We start from the raw sequence: 20,248 nt of genomic DNA on the forward strand, positions 1-20,248 counted from the left end.
AGGAAATACTTGAGATTCAGGAAAATATTAGAAAAAAGTTTTGTGTATTTAGGAGACATTGGCCAATAAATGTAGACGTGGAGCAGTCATGTGCTGAGTCCAATGTGTCAAGTTGTGAGATGGTTTCTTCAGAGCTGCTTGTGTGCCACTGATATACACCACGGGAAGCCATTGAAATGTCATTGAAACAGGCTGTAATCATTCTTTTTTTTTACCCAGCTTTGAACAACATTTATGCATCAAATCTCTCTTGTTTGCCTGGTTTGGCACTGTCAAATTAGTGTATTCATTTCAGGACATTTGTAAAAACAGGAAGTTATGGTTCATAGTTATGGATCATACAATGTGACACCATTCCGACCAAGCAAGATGTTGACCAGGCAAGGAATATATCTGTCCTGGGTGTCACAAAATTGGAACTTGGTTTGGAGTATGGGCAAAGTGAAAAGTGATTGTATGGCAACCATACCTCCTCATCACAAACCCCATCTCAGAAGAAAGCTGTATAGTCTAAGGTACAGACCAAGTTTGTTTTGTCAGGTCATTTTAATGATATGTATACTCCTTTTTATCTGCCTTATGTAAAAATTGATAGGTGGATTTGTCATTTGTTTTTGTATAACAAAATCATAAACCTCATGCAGTACAACTTGAAAATCACCCAGGATTATTACAACCTTATTTCACATCTTGCTCATCTAGCTGATGATGGAGTCAAGTGTACTAGAGAAAGAACATCATTGTGGAGAAATAATGGATATGGAGAGTAGTAAAGAAGAGGAAGGGATGAAGTGATAGATATTACACAGCATCATTAAAGGGACATTCCAGACGATTTTTATAATTTCACATCATGTAGTACATAAATCAACAACTCCATGTATAGATTTGTGGAATTTATTGTGGTTCTTGAGCAGAGAAACAGTACTTTGAAAAACCTTTAATAAATTACACTGAACAAGGTTGATGACATAGGAGGTTCACATATTTCAGAAATGTAGCAGTGTAATTCCATTACAATACCGCTTGCTTGCGAGTTCACCTGTGTATAATCTATGCATGCCTTCTTCTTTTGTTTTGCTTTCTTGAGCCCCAACTCATGCATTCTTATGGTGACTCTGCCATGTCATCATCCTTGTTCATTGCAATTTGTTCTAAATTTTGAAAATATTCTTATCCTTCACCCCAATTATCACAAATTCTGAAACTCTGTCCTTAGTATAACTAATTTATAGTTGTTCAAATGTAAAAATCTGAAAATCATCCGGAGGTCTCCTTTAAGACCATGATTTCTTGTTGGCAGTACAGCATTTCACCAAACAGAATACAAATACTGTATTGATACACAGCTGGCACACAATGGTTTTCAGATGTATGAGTCTCCTTAGAGTGGTATGGTGTACCATGTGTTTCCTCTCTTTCTCCCATCGTCAAATTGGATGAAACCATGGAGCTACTTTAGTAGCTTCATGATAAAACAAGGTCTCCTCGAGTAGTGCGTGTAGACTAACCATCACTTTGGCACCCATATTAAATTTTAGCACACAGGGCACAGCAACAAAACATATGAGCTGCATTGGAAGGATTTAGGGCTTGTGGAGCCAAGTATACCATTTGTACAGCAATTTCGTATGCTGTGACATTTTGTATACAAATTCCGTGTCTCCAGTCATAAATGCCATCCAAAAGACAAGTGTACATGGCATTTGTGAGCAATTGAATGCTTTGCTTAGGAAAAAGATTGAAGAGGGGGTAAAAAAAAAGAAGAAGGAAGGATTACCCCCAGTATGGTTGCTGGCACTGCTATTGGATGCAGAAATTGTGGAGATGAGGTAGGTTTGTGGGATGGTATTATGACAAGCGGCTATCACTGCCTCTATCTTCCTTTTCCTCTTTGTTTCCCTGTCTCACTCTATCTCTCTCCCCCCTCATTCCCTCTTCCTGGTGTCATTTTTGTCACGGCTCCCGGCCGCTTCCTTCTCCCGTTTGTCCCCAAAGTGGGGAGGTTGAGACCCAAGATCTCTTCCTGCCTCGCATTCCTCCTATTGTTAGAAGGGAGTGGAATAGGTAGAGGTATGAGGGAGAGGCAACCGATGCACAAATACCAACCATTCGTCTGCATCTTACATCTGATAGGACTAGAACATCAATTCCTGCTTCATTGAAATCATGTGATGGAGGGAACGTTGTCTCCCCAAGTCTCACTGTGGATGGATTGTTACAACTCTTTTTTTAATTTGATGCGGTTTACTGTCTGCCAATTTCGTCTTCCCTCATCATATAGTGTGCGCTTTGTGATCAACACACAGTGGAGAAATACGTCATGATAGCTGCTGGTTTGGTTCCTTGTGCATGAAGTTTGCCCATACGAAAAGGACTATCAAAGGAGAATTTACATAGGGTCCCAGTCATCTGCTTCCATTCTCTGCTTCTGTTCTCATCTAGATCTCAGCTCAAACTTTGAAACAGATTTGTCTTATGTACTGACTGAACTGGGTGTGAAATACCTTGAAATCATAAAATTCAGTGATATTTGATCTTGGAGGAGTATGATGCCAGCCAGTCTGTTTAAAATGAATATGAGATCAGGATAGGAAATCCTACATGAAAATTTGTGGAGAATGAGGGAGACATCGCACACCTCAAGGTGACAGAGGATGCAGGTGGCTTTGGAATTAATTCATTGTGAACTTCATCAAACAGTAATCTACACCAAAACTACCCAGCAGTGATTTGTGGGTAGTTACCTCAGCAAGGCACAAGCTTGTGATCCAGTGTTGTACTACAAACACATCATCACCATCATCATTGTGTGAATACATCTTCTCCTGCTTGGCTTCAAATCCTGGCCTAGATTTTGATTCTTCAAACATCTACCCTGGTAGCTCCATTTCTTTTCATTAATGCTGTCTGGAATTCAGAATTGCTAAATGATGACGATACAGCATGGAATTCCCTTCCAAGATAACTGAAACAATATCAGCTCACTAACAACCTGCCGAAAATGATTTCAAAACTCGTAATGAAGTCAAATTAGAAATCTCTTCAGATAAGGTTGTCAAATTAAAGGATCTTTAACGGTATCAGAGAATCTGCTTGGTTGATCCACAAATCCGATTGATATTAGGGAGGAGGTGGGATATCTGAGGAGTTTATAGCCATGATAGCTGAGAGTATTGTGAGGAGTGTGGCTTACACCACCATGGATTTCAGGTGGGCATCGGTGCTAGGAACACCTACCAAGAGATCAAGGTAGGATTGGAGTTTCATTCGTTTCATCTCTTTGCTGTCTGTGTGTTACATTTTAATGCTAATGTGATAAACAAAATTTTTCCATTTCATCACAATCTACTGCTTTTACTAATGTCTCCTACATCTGTTTACTCTTGTAGTAGCAGTGACCTTGAGTGATGGAGATCAACACACTGTTTATCTTGTTGGCTGCTAGGGCAACAATATTATTTAAGTTGACCTGAAAAGAATAATATTTTGATATTTGATTGATGTAAACAGAGGGTGTTTGAAAATGAATCTCATAAACTGTGATTCCATACAATCACGAACTTAACTGTGATAAACAAAGTGAAATCAGACATGCAGATAGATAGAATTTTCATCAAAACTGAACTTTATAAAATGATAAGGTTTCACTTGTTTCACCAACCAGTAAACATTAGCAGCAACCACTCACAACTCTCACTTTTTATGCACAAGAATGTTTAAACAATCGCACTTTTGGCTCATTATTTACTACACAATCTTTTCACCTAAAAATAATTAATGGGAGGTAATTGCAAGGCTATGATAGTTTGATGTGAGGGAAACAACTCACTCTCAGTGATGTTATCGCAAAAAGGGAAGTTTGGTGGAGTCCATGGAAAGGTCAATGGGAGATGATCATATTGTCATCTCTTCTCATTTCCATGTTATGTTGTTGTAACTGAGAATATCTGCTGCTCTTCATTTTTTTTTCCACCTTTGATGCATCTTCTATCATTCTGTCACCTGATTTTACTGTCAGTTTTAAAGCCAACTGGAATATTGAGAGGTATTAAACCAAATGATGTATAAGATGTTTGAATTACATCCACAAGTGTCAAAGGTACTACATTTTGGTATGTTTGTTTATGTATGAAATGCCTTTTTATCTGTATTTTGAGTGAGTATGATATCATGTCCAGTAGTTACTGTTTTCAGATATTGAGACAGTCATGATTTGTAGAGATTTCTCATCATCATCACAAGTGTGTGTTTATTTTAAGCAATTCCAACTCCTTTAATGTTATTTTTGAAGTTTTCAGAAAAAAAAAGCATTAACCAGATCACATGCAATGATATTGGTGCCAAACTCTGAGAGGAAAAAAAAATGTTCTTGAATTGTATTTTTCATCTTTTGATTTATTTGTTGTTTGTTTTTTACTCAGCATCAATCTGCTGTTAAACCCTCCCCCCCCCCCTTCCACTTATTGTTTTAATCGTAAAAGGGCATTTCAGAATTAATGTAGTAGGCAACATGTCCTTTCATTTAGAGCTCATGTTGATACATTTCATAGGTAATGATAAAGACATTTCTGGCTTTGGAAATATCGGTTTCCTAATCCTCCTGTTTGTTCTCAAAAATCTTTAAACATTTAAGCAACACCTGCCTTTCTTACCTACGAAGGCCTTGCAATGATGCCTACGCACTTCTTTCTAGTCCCTTGGAGAAAGAAGAGGAGAGAGAGAGAGATACCGCAAGCCCATTGAAATTGTGGATCAGGTTTTCCCATTACAGTCGGAATATTCAAATAAACATGGAACCTAACGATACCTTCCGTGGGTGGTAAACCTTTAATTTGACCAAAAACAAATGATGCACAGGATTATTTCGTGGCGTTAGTGGAGATGCAGCTCACTCTCGGGTATTTACAATGTAGTGCAACATGCACTCGGCTTCGCCTCGTGCATGTTTCACAATTGTAAATACCCTCGAGTGCGATACATCTCCACTAACGCACTCTATCCTGTGCATCATTTGTATACTGAACAAGGTTGATGACATAGGAGGTTCACATATTTCAGAAATGTAGCAGTGTAATTCCATTACAATACCGCTTGCTTGCGAGTTCACCTGTGTATAATCTATGCATGCCTTCTTCTTTTGTTTTGCTTTCTTGAGCCCCAACTCATACATTCTTATGGTGACTGCCATGTCATCATCCTTGTTCATTGCAATATGTTCTAAATTTTGAAAATATTCTTATCCTTCACCCCAATTATCACAAATTCTGAAACTCTGTCCTTAGTATAACTAATTTATAGTTGTTCAAATGTAAAAATCTGAAAATCATCCGGAGGTCTCCTTTAAGACCATGATTTCTTGTTGGCAGTACAGCATTTCACCAAACAGAATACAAATACTGTATTGATACACAGCTGGCACACAATGGTTTTCAGATGTATGAGTCTCCTTAGAGTGGTATGGTGTACCATGTGTTTCCTCTCTTTCTCCCATCGTCAAATTGGATGAAACCATGGAGCTACTTTAGTAGCTTCATGATAAAACAAGGTCTCCTCGAGTAGTGCGTGTAGACTAACCATCACTTTGGCACCCATATTAAATTTTAGCACACAGGGCACAGCAACCAAACATATGAGCTGCATTGGAAGGATTTAGGGCTTGTGGAGCCAAGTATACCATTTGTACAGCAATTTCGTATGCTGTGACATTTTGTATACAAATTCCGTGTCTCCAGTCATAAATGCCATCCAAAAGACAAGTGTACATGGCATTTGTGAGCAATTGAATGCTTTGCTTAGGAAAAAGATTGAAGAGGGGGTAAAAAAAAAAAGGGAAGGATTACCCCCAGTATGGTTGCTGGCACTGCTATTGGATGCAGAAATTGTGGAGATGAGGTAGGTTTGTGGGATGGTATTATGACAAGTGGCTATCACTGCCTCAATCTCCCTTTTCCTCTTTGTTTCCCTGTCTCTATCTCTCTCCCCCCTCATTCCCTCTTCCTGGTGTCATTTTTGTCACGGCTCCCGGCCGCTTCCTTCTCCCGTTTGTCCCCAAAGTGGGGAGGTTGAGACCCAAGATCTCTTCCTGCCTCGCATTCCTCCTATTGTTAGAAGGGAGTGGAATAGGTAGAGGTATGAGGGAGAGGCAACCGATGCACAAATACCAACCATTCGTCTGCATCTTACATCTGATAGGACTAGAACATCAATTCCTGCTTCACTGAAATCATGTGATGGAGGGAACGTTGTCTCCCCAAGTCTCACTGTGGATGGATTGTTACAACTCTTTTTATAATTTGATGCGCTCTACTGTCTGCCAATTTCGTCTTCCCTCATCATATAGTGTGCGCTTTGTGATCAACACACAGTGGAGAAATACGTCATGATAGCTGCTGGTTTGGTTCCTTGTGCATGAAGTTTGCCCATACAAAAAGGACTATCAAAGGAGAATTTACATAGGGTCCCAGTCATCTGCTTCCATTCTCTGCTTCTGTTCTCATCTAGATCTCAGCTCAAACTTTGAAACAGATTTGTCTTATGTACTGACTGAACTGGGTGTGAAATACCTTGCAATCATAAAATTCAGTGACATTTGATCTTGGAGGAGTATGATGCCAGCCAGTCTGTTTAAAATGAATATGAGATCAGGATAGGAAATCCTACATGAAAATTTGTGGAGAATGAGGGAGACATCGCACACCTCAAGGTGACAAAGGATGCAGGTGGCTTTGGAATTAATTCATTGTGAACTTCATCAAACAGTAATCTACACCAAAACTACCCAGCAGTGATTTGTGGGTAGTTACCTCAGCAAGGCACAAGCTTGTGATCCAGTATTGTACTACAAACACATCATCACCATCATCATTGTGTGAATACATCTTCTCCTGCTTGGCTTCAAATCCTGGCCTAGATTTTGATTCTTCAAACATCTACCCTGGTAGCTCCATTTCTTTTCATTAATGCTGTCTGGAATTCAGAATTGCTAAATGATGACGATACAGCATGGAATTCCCTTCCAAGATAACTGAAACAATATCAGCTCACTAACAACCTGCCGAAAATGATTTCAAAACTCGTAATGAAGTCAAATTAGAAATCTCTTCAGATAAGGTTGTCAAATTAAAGGATCTTTAACGGTATCAGAGAATCTGCTTGGTTGATCCACAAATCCGATTGATATTAGGGAGGAGGTGGGATATCTGAGGAGTTTATAGCCATGATAGCTGAGAGTATTGTGAGGAGTGTGGCTTACACCACCATGGATTTCAGGTGGGCATCGGTGCTAGGAACACCTACCAAGAGATCAAGGTAGGATTGGAGTTTCATTCGTTTCATCTCTTTGCTGTCTGTGTGTTACATTTTAATGCTAATGTGATAAACAAAATTTTTCCATTTCATCACAATCTACTGCTTTTACTAATGTCTCCTACATCTGTTTACTCTTGTAGTAGCAGTGACCTTGAGTGATGGAGATCAACACACTGTTTATCTTGTTGGCTGCTAGGGCAACAATATTATTTAAGTTGACCTGAAAAGAATAATATTTTGATATTTGATTGATGTAAACAGAGGGTGTTTGAAAATGAATCTCATAAACTGTGATTCCATACAATCACGAACTTAACTGTGATAAACAAAGTGAAATCAGACATGCAGATAGATAGAATTTTCATCAAAACTGAACTTTATAAAATGATAAGGTTTCACTTGTTTCACCAACCAGTAAACATTAGCAGCAACCACTCACAACTCTCACTTTTTATGCACAAGAATGTTTAAACAATCACACTTTTGGCTCATTATTTACTACACAATCTTTTCACCTAAAAATAATTAATGGGAGGTAATTGCAAGGCTATGATAGTTTGATGTGAGGGAAACAACTCACTCTCAGTGATGTTATCGCAAAAAGGGAAGTTTGGTGGAGTCCATGGAAAGGTCAATGGGAGATGATCATATTGTCATCTCTTCTCATTTCCATGTTATGTTGTTGTAACTGAGAATATCTGCTGCTCTTCATTTTTTTTTCCACCTTTGATGCATCTTCTATCATTCTGTCACCTGATTTTACTGTCAGTTTTAAAGCCAACTGGAATATTGAGAGGTATTAAACCAAATGATGTATAAGATGTTTGAATTACATCCACAAGTGTCAAAGGTACTACATTTTGGTATGTTTGTTTATGTATGAAATGCCTTTTTATCTGTATTTTGAGTGAGTATGATATCATGTCCAGTAGTTACTGTTTTCAGATATTGAGACAGTCATGATTTGTAGAGATTTCTCATCATCATCACAAGTGTGTGTTTATTTTAAGCAATTCCAACTCCTTTAATGTTATTTTTGAAGTTTTCAGAAAAAAAAAGCATTAACCAGATCACATGCAATGATATTGGTGCCAAACTCTGAGAGGAAAAAAAAATGTTCTTGAATTGTATTTTTCATCTTTTGATTTATTTGTTGTTTGTTTTTTACTCAGCATCAATCTGCTGTTAAACCCTCCCCCCCCCCCTTCCACTTATTGTTTTAATCGTAAAAGGGCATTTCAGAATTAATGTAGTAGGCAACATGTCCTTTCATTTAGAGCTCATGTTGATACATTTCATAGGTAATGATAAAGACATTTCTGGCTTTGGAAATATCGGTTTCCTAATCCTCCTGTTTGTTCTCAAAAATCTTTAAACATTTAAGCAACACCTGCCTTTCTTACCTACGAAGGCCTTGCAATGATGCCTACGCACTTCTTTCTAGTCCCTTGGAGAAAGAAGAGGAGAGAGAGAGAGATACCGCAAGCCCATTGAAATTGTGGATCAGGTTTTCCCATTACAGTCGGAATATTCAAATAAACATGGAACCTAACGATACCTTCCGTGGGTGGTAAACCTTTAATTTGACCGTGCTGGACCCTCCTATGTCTTTCTGTAAATCTTTCTTCCCACTTTTCTCTTTATTTGTCATCTGTCTTCTTTCTTTCCTTCAGGCCATGAGCTGGAATTTCTTTTTCCTTACTGTGAAAGAGAGAAAAAACAAATCAGAAATAAAGTAAAGACCTGTATTAGGCCCTTGTTCTCTTATTGCTCTGATATAAACAAAAATATATATTTTAAATACATGAAAGAAAACAATGTTGACATTATTAGGGAAGTGTGTATGTGTGTGTTTTTGTAAATCAACATCCTTAAGATAAACCACTACCAGAAGCGAGGAGTGTTGTTGAATGTAAATGACTTGATTTCCAAAGGTGATGTTGAAACCTGTGAAACATGAGTGTTCCTATACATGTACATCCCGTATACCATCAACTCTTTCTCTCTCTGTCCAATGTTATAATTTCCTTGTAACACTAAACCTCCAAACCTCATTTGTACATGTCCTACATACACATAAGATTTGTTGGCTGCCGATTTATTGACATTTTTTATTTGAAATATCCAGAAAATTTTATTAGAATGGATAATGGTATGCAATCCGCATGACAAGCAGCTTGATAAAGGGAACAATTTTTGCTTGATGATATTGTTTGTGTTGTACAAAATGCAGGAATAGAAAAGATGGATGTAATGAACATCTTTTGGAAAAGGCTTCCCTGTGGCAGTAAAAGAAGATCTATTATTGCTGAAATGGCTTTCAAATACCCTGATGATTTATTGAGTTATTTAATTAAAAAAAAAACAGTCTTCTTTGAGTAGTATTTATTAGTGGCAAAACCAATAATAAATAGGGTGGTCAAAGAATGTGGTTCACATTTCTGTTTGCATCATTGAAAAACAGGCCATATTGTGTTCTGAATTTACATCACATGATTTTTTTTTTGACATTTCTCTTTTGACCAATGTTTCATTGAGAGTTTGTCTTTGTTGTGTAATATGCCTTTTCCCAAATTGACAGAAGGGAATAGATCAAATTAGAAGCAAATGTGCTTCTAGTTTAGTGGATGTTTACCAAGCCAAAGCACCAGTGGCAAAATTGTGCTGCAGAAAAAGAAGAGAGTGGAGCAAGAAAGATGCTGCTACCTCTGCAATTCAAGAAGTTAGCCTCGAGCCCTGATTAAGTTAAGCTGTCGTCTTCTTTACATCGACTGTGGCGTTTGGAAAGCAGCAATTTAAAGTTGTCTTACTTGATGTGAGAAAATGTCGTTCCCTCACATTACACAATGTGATTTCAAAGCAATGAAGGGATATATGCCTTGTCTGAAGCACATGATTTAGACTAGGAAGAAAATGGACTGAAGTGTAGGGACAATTTTGCCAAATATTTACACGTATTGAAAAAGGTGTTGTTTTTTTTTAATTTGTACATATACTTTGCATTGTACTTTGACTCGTACTTCTTTCAAATTATCAAACAACATGAATTGACAAATGTATACATTGTATTTTGTATCATTTTTATTGGATTGGAAATAAAGGATAATTGAATTTAATCTAATTTATTGGAAAAGAAATTGTATTTGAATTATTTTACATGCATTGTTTAATCTTCTCTAGAGATAATATCCATTTTTTTCTACAACACAGGTATAAATCATATGTCATTTCATGTCATACAAATACATAGAGAGGTAGCCTATGTCTGCACATGTGAACAGTAATTTAGACAACCATTGTCCTCAAGGGAAATGAAGAAGCAGTGAGTGATCTTTCCATCCACCTCAGCTTGCATTAGACTTGACTCTATATGGGTCAGTAGGGTAATGGCTTCGTTCACACTACCACCATCTCTCGCCATGAGAAACAAGGATAGAAGTTCAAAACTTACCTCTTTTTACAGAAAGTATTTCCAAAAATAAGGCACTACTGGAAAAAAATACTAGTATAAATATTTTTTTTTTCATATCAAGTGGTGAGCGTGTCAGTTGCAAGAAGGCTCTTTGTCAAGTTTTATATTCTTTTTTATTGCTACTGATTGACAAATTGCCCTCCATCAACGTAAATTAACACTTATCATTCAGTGTTTTAATAATAGCCATGTTTTTTTAAAAAAAGTCACACACACACACACATGCACATTATGGGTATACATTTTTGAGTGCTCTTGATTCTTTTATCATTGCTATTACTCAGACACTGAATAATCTGCGTTAATTTACTTCACTGAATAATCTGTGTTAATCTACTTCAGTGAAGGAATTTATCTGTCAGTTGCAATAAAAATCCAAGTCAATGCAAGAGTCATTAATTGAAATGAATACACATTCTGTTTTATTTAACTAATTTTGAAGTCTTTTTTTTTCAATAGCATTGTGTAGCAGTACTAGGAAGATAGTAGAGAGTGTTGATGATGATTCCATATTGGAGACAATTCCTCTTCCTTGTCTGTTTGATTTAAAAACACATGTAGTTGATTTTGCATCTCTACAAGTATGCCAACACTGCAATCTGGTGTTAAGATGGCTGTCACCTGTATACTGAGGAATATGAGATGCTGCAAAGTAATAGTTGGTATCAGAAGTGATGGACAGGTGAAGTTCCTCATATAAAAAATGAATCACTTCCTATCATAAAGTTTGTCCTTGTCCTCATCCTGACCCTCGTTCTTTCGACTGTAGAAGGTTGTTAAAATGCATCATGACATTAACTTCATGTTGTAGACAATCTTGGAGCATTTTGATGCTTGCCCCTTGGCAACAAACACATCTGCACTTTGTGAGGTGACCTCTTTTTTTGTGTGTGTGTGAAACACCTCTTAGGTGAAGGAGATATTTGCAGTGTATGACCCATCTGATCAATTTCCATTTCTAGTCTTCTTCTTGTTTTCTCTCTCTCCTGGTCATCTTTGTCTGCTGCACTCCCTTCTCAGAATCTCATGTGTTGCATGAAATTCTGGTCAATTTCCAATATCAAACTTGATACATTTTCTCCCTTTTTCTGTCACCCTTGTGGCAGGGGATAATTTGATCTCGGCCGAAGTTGTTTGCCAGGTAGCAAGGCTCTACCTGGGAGTGGGTGGATTTCAGCTGTCCATGCTATTTACCCCACCACAGGATTTCTGCAGAGCTGAACAGGGGTGAAAAAAGGGAGAGAAACGTGTGGGAGAGAGTCGAAGTGGACTCTTTATTTGTCGGAGTATGAGAAAATGCCGTCGAACAAAGGAGATGAACCAGAGAGAGAGAGAGGTATGACATGTCTCAAAATATCTTCCACGATGCGGTCTGAGTGAGATAGCTGCCGTCAGGAGGAGGAGCAAGCGAGCTGGACTAGAGAGGAGGATAATTTTCCAAGGTGGAGAGGACATTTCACGAGGATGAGATAACTGTCTCCACAGAAGAATTCAAGTTTGCTGCTTGTATGAGGAGCGGGGAAACATTGGATTGGTTGCACTTTTTTATTTTGTTTTCCAGTAATGAAATCCGTTTCACTGGTGGCAGAGAGAGGCAGGCACTCGGCTTTACTGTCGACACAATTGGTTGCAGTCAATACGTTTTGATCAATTTTCTTCATCTCTCCTTTCCTACCTCTTCTCTCCCTCTTTCTCTTTGTTTGCCTTTATTTATGTATATCTTATTCTCATCTCATCTTCTTTGTAATGATCATATTTTATGTATCGCCGGAGCCTCTACACACACAAACACGCACACACTCACACACACACAGATGCACACATGGTGATATCATGTATCCCAAGACGTCTTTAAACCGTATCTCCTCGCTAATTCCCAGGGAATCACCGCCAATCCTGGACTACTATTCTTCCTACAAGGTCTTCATTGAGTCTGCCTGGATGCAGGGGGGCAAGAGAAGGAGAGCGGGAGAAGGGAAAAAAAAAGTTGATCTATCAAGCAGACCCAGGATGATGATTACAGGGAATAATACTCAATTAGTCCTCAGAGACTTGAGGACAGATAGTTGTGAGTGAGGAAAAGGACGATGAGCATTTTGTCGCCTGATGGTTGCCCCTATTTATTTAGTTTCCTTCGCCAAACGTTTTCTCTCTTCGCCCAACATGGAAAGCCCATTTACCCGGCATCTCTGGCGCTTGACCTGCTAAAATATGCTATGAGCATTAGGAGAGTATTGTGGATATGATCTCTAGTACTTCTTGTCTCTGTCCTGTGCCGGGAATGAAGGGCAATATGCCTGTTTTTTCAGCATCTCTCTCTCGGTGCAGCCTCATCGATCATCTTTGCATGCATGGCAAAATGTTGAGGAGAACTGGGGCTGTTTGTTGCCGTGGTCAAGTCATGACCATTGCTCTCAATCAGCGCCCCAGTCTGCCAATCCATCCATCATTGACAGCACAATGAGCCGGGACTTCTGGTCATGCGATGTGTGTGACTCGCCATAAAGTGCCTGTCTTTGGCAATTTTTGCCTTGTCTTCCACAGAGGGAAAAAAGAAGAAGAAAACACACACAAAAAAGGTGGATATCTCAGAAGTCCTTCGATCGAAATCCAGCCAAGTTTTTCATTTCATTTGAGGATGCAGTCTGTCACTTCACTGGAAATCCTTCAGATTTATGCTGTATCTCATGCACGCGTTCATTAGTGCTGTTTTGGCCCTGCCGTGTGGATGCATGTTTTATGTACAAAGATTTATGCGGGCATCTGAGGGTGGAAATATTGCCCACATTTCATCCATCATACTTAAAGTCATGACACTTAGATGGAAGTGGAGGAGACTTGAGCTTTTCTCCCCAGCGTGCATACTTGACTACATTGTCATGACTTCATGCCTGGACCATAGTAGCTTTGAGCTGGGATTTATCTATACTTTACAACATGTCAAATGGGGCATGACATGTATTTTGAGTTTGATTTTATGAAGGCCCCTCTGACTGTTTAGGCATCAATGGTAAGTAGAAATACTTCTCAGTGGTGTTGGGTGTTCACATAGAACAGCTGGTTCCATTCAATAGGAGGGGTGCTTTATTTCTGACTGTGGATGGTAATGCCAGTACATACTCTTCTTTCTAATCTTACCCAAAAATTTCTGAAACAGATATGAACAAAAGATGTTCCTGTTATATCTCAAAAGCATTAGTTGTTTGTTTGAGGTTTTATCATGTTGTATGATGAGTGGAAAACAGATAGGGGTGGTTCCCAAGGTGGTGGTAGTTGTTTGTATAGGCATGTACAATGTACATATCCTACTAGGGTCTGCTTTAATCCCCATTCAAGTGTGCATGAAAGTCAACCCGCACTTTATCTCAGGAAGTGGTTTTCTGATATCTGTGACCTCACAGAGATAGATGGATCACATGTCACAAGGACTTCAATTTTGGAATGAGCTTTGTCGAAAATTGGGTTATGACGAGTTTGAATTCATCTGGAGTTATTGCTCTGTATATGGCTGAATAATGTCTTTCTAAATTGGTCTTTGATTGACATCGTTATTGCATATATGCCTTTGATTGTATCGAGGTCAAGAATATGGTGAATCAAATTAGAATGAGGTTAGTGATGTCATCAGTTGGTTGTGTGTCTGCCATGACTGGCTACTAGATGGATGAATTAACCATTTAAAAAGGGGGATGTTATCTGTGTTTGTGCCATGGACAGTACAGATGACCCATACTCCCTGGAATGTAATACTCTCTCCTGTATACACGGTTGGAATAAATGCACTTCTCTGACAATCTAATCAGTCCTGATTTGATTCAGGTCTGAGGTACTTAAGCTGGACCGGCGTAGAGGGCATGAATTATTCAGTGATGTCTTTGATTGTTTTGCTGGTAGTGTTCCTTGTTCAGTCATCTCTATATGTACCAGTTGAGATAGAATGAGTGGTCTGTAATGTTTAATGACCTGAAGCCCATATCATATGCCAAGCAAGGATACCAACTGCAGTAACTGGAGGTAATAATATTGAAGAGAGGAATGACATGCTTACGTTCAATTTCACCCAGCATTAGTGTGACTCTTCAGCCTGTTGGATGAATTTTCATTGTTTTGGAGGCAAAGGATTTAGTGTTGTGCTGCATGGAAGTTCATGATCAGTGCCAATTGCAAGACTAATTGGACCAATTTTCTACCAGAGGGTACTGGGGAAAGGCTGTCCATCCGCAAACATCATTTTGGCCAAGAATTCTAATTCCATGTGGATTACGTGTGCTCCTACCTACCCCATTAAAGGCTTCGACGCACATATCCTGTTGATTTGTTTCGAGACAATGCCGTAACTAATTACCATGTTGCAGATTATGGAGATCTGTTATTGTTATTTGCAGCGGAAGAGAGAAAGAGATGTGGGAGAATGAGAGATAGAGACAGAGAAAGAATGAGATATGATGAGTACCGTTGGTAAGAGTGCTGTGGGAAAATTGATATGGGACAGATTGCAAAGCAAAACATCACTGCTGTAACCTTGATAGTTCACAGACAGTACAAAGAAGATTGCACTGTACAATTGACTGGCTCTCCATCTATCTGTACTTGGATAAGGAAGGACAAACTTAATAACTTGTGTGTGAAAAATTTCTGTGGCTATAAATACTCTGGAAAGGAGAGTATGGGTTTTATGTGGCAACAGTTTCAGATTGGTATTGTTTTATATGGTCTTATATTGTAGTGAGATTGGTGTTCAGCAGTTGGAGTCATTTGTGTGTGTGTTGGGGGGAGGCTTTGAGACAAGTCACAAAGCATGTTACAGAGTGATTTGTGAGACTTGGCAGAATTCTTGTGTGCTTTGTCATGCAGAGAGGCAGATTGGATGCCGTGGTAACACCTGCTAGATATGGCCATTTGCTGTGAGTGAAAACCATCTGGGAATCATTGGACAGAGAAATGTCACTCTCCTTGCAGCTGGTGAAGAGATGCTTTTTAGTCTCCATTAGTGTTGTATGCACCCTCCATTTTGTAGACTATCCCCCTTTGATGGCTCTTCGGGTGCTGATGTTCTTCATTGATAGCATTCTTTTGATAGTCCATTCATTGTGCAAGTTGACTGCTGACTTGTATTGGTTTTAATGTCATCTCAGGTCATGGTGGATTCAAGCAGGATTGCTGTCACAAATTCTCCAGCAATGACGTAATGTGAGTTTGCCAGACAGATCTGGAGGTATTCATCCCAGTGGCCAAAGTGTATAGGAAAATGGAATTGTCAAAAAATGGTCCAGGGGTCACAAATCCACCCCAGTGCTAAAGAAGCTGCAACTTTTGAAACACTTGGAGCTTTTAATAACATTCTATGACAGAATGCATGTGATGTGAGTCTGACTGTTTGAGCATGATTGTGGTAATGGCAGACATACTTTCAATGTTGAGAGATATAATGTGTTGATATGCATAATTTGTTTCTCCCATGTTGACTTAATGCAGCATCATGTTATAACACAATAGTCTCTTCTTCTTTAGATAATGTCAGTGTGAAGGTGTCAATGCCATTTTTGCCTTTGGATGTAGGCTTTGCCAGATTTCACAAAAGTTTATGCAATATTTCAATGTTCTCTATGACCATGTCGTCATGTTTATTTCACCAATATATGGCTCTTTATTGAATTAAATGTGAAGAAACTCTGCTAATAGATAAATGTGAAAATGCTATAGGAAAATCAGCATGATGAGGGAAGAAAAAAAAATTGTATGGAGGGGGGGAGGCAAAAAACAAATTTGAGATTGAGGCAGACAATATGAAAGTGTGAGGAAGAAAGAGTCAAATAGAGAGAACTACAGAGAGTGAGAGAGAAGAAAAAAATGGAATGAGGAGAGTGTGTGATGAATAGATGATTGCTTCATGCATCAGTGCAAACATTGCCGCAGTGTTTCTCCCAGTATAGGAGGAGTATTGAAGAACTAATTGCTGTAGCGATTGATCGACGGTGTTTATGTAATAAGGGCCCCATTGCCTTGCCAACGTCTTCATTACAGTCGCGATGAATCTTTCCGAAGCTCTTCAAAGAGACAAAACAAAAAGAGAAAAAGACATAAATGGACCCATGCCTTCTGTCCTTCATATATCCAGGTATCCGTACATACTTCATGGCATTCACGCCTTGCCAACTTCAGCACGTAGAATATCGGGTTCTTTTTCTCTCGGTTTGACAGTAACCTTTCATGCCATACTTCTTTCAGCAATCCATCGTTCAGCATTCGGCATTAAGCACTCATCAGAAATAATACTCGGAGATTTTTTACCCATTTATCTTGTGGCTCTGATATTCCACGCAGCTTATCTGGTCTCCTGCTTTCACATTGTAGTAGTGTTCAGCACGGTTTCAAGTCAGCAGAAATGTCTCGTCTGATGTCTCGTTCAAGAGAAATGTCTCGTCCCCATTGCAAGTTGTCCATCACATACATTTGTGTAGCGAAGCAGTCAGATTCCGGACGTAGTTTCTGTTGATAAGATGGAAAGCCATTCATGACATAGTGTTCGGTATGCTCCACCTTGCAGCTGGAGTCGATTGCTCATTAAACTGTGAAGGATGCAGTGTTTCATTGGTTTGTGGCAGCCCTGAGAGTCATCTAGGCTTTTTTTTTTTTTTTTTTTTTTTTGGAAAGAAACGTTCTTCAAGAGTCTGTTTTGGGGTTTTTTCCGGCTAATACCTGCAACTTCGACTGTGTTACCAAATAAGATAATGGAATTAGGCAGCGGTAGCGATGGAGATGCTATAATCTGTAAATACTCATTCTTTATTTTATCATTTTTCATGTTGCTCTATCTTATGGACAAGGCTTAATAAGTTATGCTGTAAACTGTTCCCCTTTCTTTCTGAGCATCATAAAATGTACCCCCTTCATATTTCTCCTCAATTTTTGGCTGTATTTTGTTTGAATATATAGTTTAATACTTGATTTGTTTCTTTAGGAGTGTATGTGCATAAGAGGAGTGACATCCCATCCACATGTTCAGTCAGTAGAACCTAACTGGCAAGAATCATTTCCTTGCTCTCAGAACACTGTAGAGATAAAGATGAGTGGGAGTAAGCGGCAGACAGAAACTAGTATGAGATGCATCCATCATTTCACTTATGACACATCATTACTTTCACATAAAATTTCAAGGAGCCATTTGGGAAAACAGTTGTTGAAAGGGGGTACAGCTACAATGTAAGTAGGGCCTATATCACAAACCTGTTTTTATTTCATCTTAAGAAATGTTTCCTTTGCTGTTTTTCATTTGAGACTATTCCTGTCTTGATCCAAAACTCCCACTTCTGTCTACATTGTTATAATACGGCTTCTGTAACAATATCTCAGCAGGGACAATTGAAGTGCAATGTAATTGATCTGTTTATAACGGCATCTAATAAATTTGAAACCCTAGTTTGTTTTGCTACACTGATATCTCAGCCTCTCAAATCCAATTGAATTAGAAGAGACAGTAGACACTTCACTTGTGGGCAGGCTCTGCTGTCGTGAACAATTGAGTAAAAGACAAACCAAGACAAGTTTATCGTTCCCACAGCACACGAGCACACATATATGCACAAACAAGTGGGAATGCTTGCTTCTATTTTTGATCCTTCGCAGCCTCTCATCTTTGACTCGTAGCGTGTTCCTTTTGCTTTGAAAATGCTGCTCACCTTGTTCTGCAGCCCAGGGTTGTAAACATCATTATTGGTTCTCTCTGCCTGTTAGTCCTGTCTGCCTTTAATGAGTGCCAAACACCTGCTATACATTCAGACAAGGAAATGCTATTGAGTTTGGCGCTATGACAGAAATCTCTGGATTCTCCTCACAGAAGAGCCACGAATATTTGAGAGTTCTGCAAAGCTTATGTCTCATCCCATGGAAGCAGATGTATAAATGCAGCCAAAGAACGAGCTCTTTTGATCACCGCCAGGACACTGCCAAATGTTTTCTGTGGTTGGAAATATCACCATTTTTTGTGTCAATTCAGTGTTGTCTGGAGACAGATAAAGCTGAGAGGAATATGTTGAGTTAGCTATTCGTGGATGTACTGGCACCTACCTCTTCAGCTCTAGGGTACACTTTGCTGTCTGGACTCCTCAGGAAAACCCAGGAACTGTGCAGGAGTGAAGCGGCAGTAAGCGTCCACCACTGGGATTATGATGTGGAATATTTAGTACTCGATTCCTGTGACTCTGATTACTCTGTGACTAGTTATCAGCAGGAAATCGGGGAGAAATCCTCGGTTTCACTTTTACTGGACGATGCTACGAAGACTGAGTGTGTCGATCCGACACCGGGAGCGGGATCGGGAACGGGAACGGGACCGTGATAGGTACCTCCATGTGGGTGATCCCTATGTTCCCATGCGCCGGAAAAGGACACACAGCCTTCCAGAAAGTAGCCTCCGAATCAGGTAATGAAATCTAGCATGCTTGCAGATGACTCCATTTCTTGTTTCGATGAAATATGAGTAGACCTACTTCAATATTTAGTTTTCAATGCTCTTTCAATCCTCCTGTTTTCACAGACACACACTATATCCATGCCAGCTTTGAATGGAGGGCACATACAAAGCAAGTATCCAAAATGGAATATAGATAAATGATTTCAGGGCAGCACTTTGAAATGCCAAACAGTTTCCAGTGCATGGAGAGAATAAATCTTTTATGACACTCATTTGTTGAATCATGATGTGAAAATGAAATGCCTGCATTTAAACATGCTTTCTTGATATACCCAAGCTCACATACACTCATGAAAGGATGATCATATCCAGCTACTTCAGGTACTATGTCATTAATTCCTGAAGACTGAAACACCCAGTTCAGGTGTTTTGCATGGTGATATATTTCCCCAAAATATAAAAAAAACAACAACAGTTATTGAAGTACAGGTAGAAGTGGAAAATAATGTCCACTTTGAGACCATTATTTCTGTGGTGCTATGCTGATAGTATTTACAACCAAAACATTTTGGGGGTGTTTTACCCCTTCATTCCCAAATTTTGTGATACTGTATGACCTAAAATTGTCGCAGTGGTTTCATTTTCGTGAAGTTGGTGAATTGCCTGTGAACTGCAAATAGAAAAACATGCAAAAACAATTCACAAGAATATTATTTCACTTGAAAAATTATTAAGATAAAATAAGGGCCATGCCAGCACTGGGTTGCATGCAGCATTGGAAATAACTGCAGGTATAGCTTACTACGTGGATCATAACAACGTAGCACCTAGTACACAGTACATAATTAATGTACTTTGAATGCAAAACATGCTGCTTTTTTATGTACAGGGAAAAAAATATAAAAATACTCAATATTAGTATTGTGGCTTGTTACTCATTCTTATTCATTTTGTGAAAGGTGAAGTAATGATTACTAGACCCTTGCAACCATGAAATTTAGAAACTAGCGAAAATGTCCAACAAGTAGCAATTTATGAAAATATCTGATCAC

At 38.9% G+C, this 20,248-nt stretch overlaps 1 protein-coding gene across 4 annotated transcripts in view; it reads left to right on the forward strand.

Annotated features, from left to right (window-relative positions):
* The window catches only part of LOC140239285 (rap1 GTPase-activating protein 1-like), a 289,478-nt gene that overhangs the window by 218,848 nt on the left and 50,382 nt on the right, over positions 1 to 20,248 (forward strand). The window contains exon 1 of one of the 4 annotated variants that reach the window (XM_072319161.1): positions 18,636 to 19,205. The exons of the other annotated variants lie outside the window; for them this stretch is intronic. Within the exon in view, the coding sequence (XP_072175262.1) occupies positions 19,054 to 19,205 (152 nt within the window). The 5' untranslated portion in view covers positions 18,636 to 19,053. Of the gene's footprint in view, positions 1 to 18,635; positions 19,206 to 20,248 lie in introns of those variants that run through there. 4 annotated transcript variants of the gene reach the window in all.

This window comes from Diadema setosum, chromosome 15 (assembly GCF_964275005.1).
Source record: "Diadema setosum chromosome 15, eeDiaSeto1, whole genome shotgun sequence".
Taxonomy (NCBI): Eukaryota; Metazoa; Echinodermata; class Echinoidea; order Diadematoida; family Diadematidae; genus Diadema; species Diadema setosum.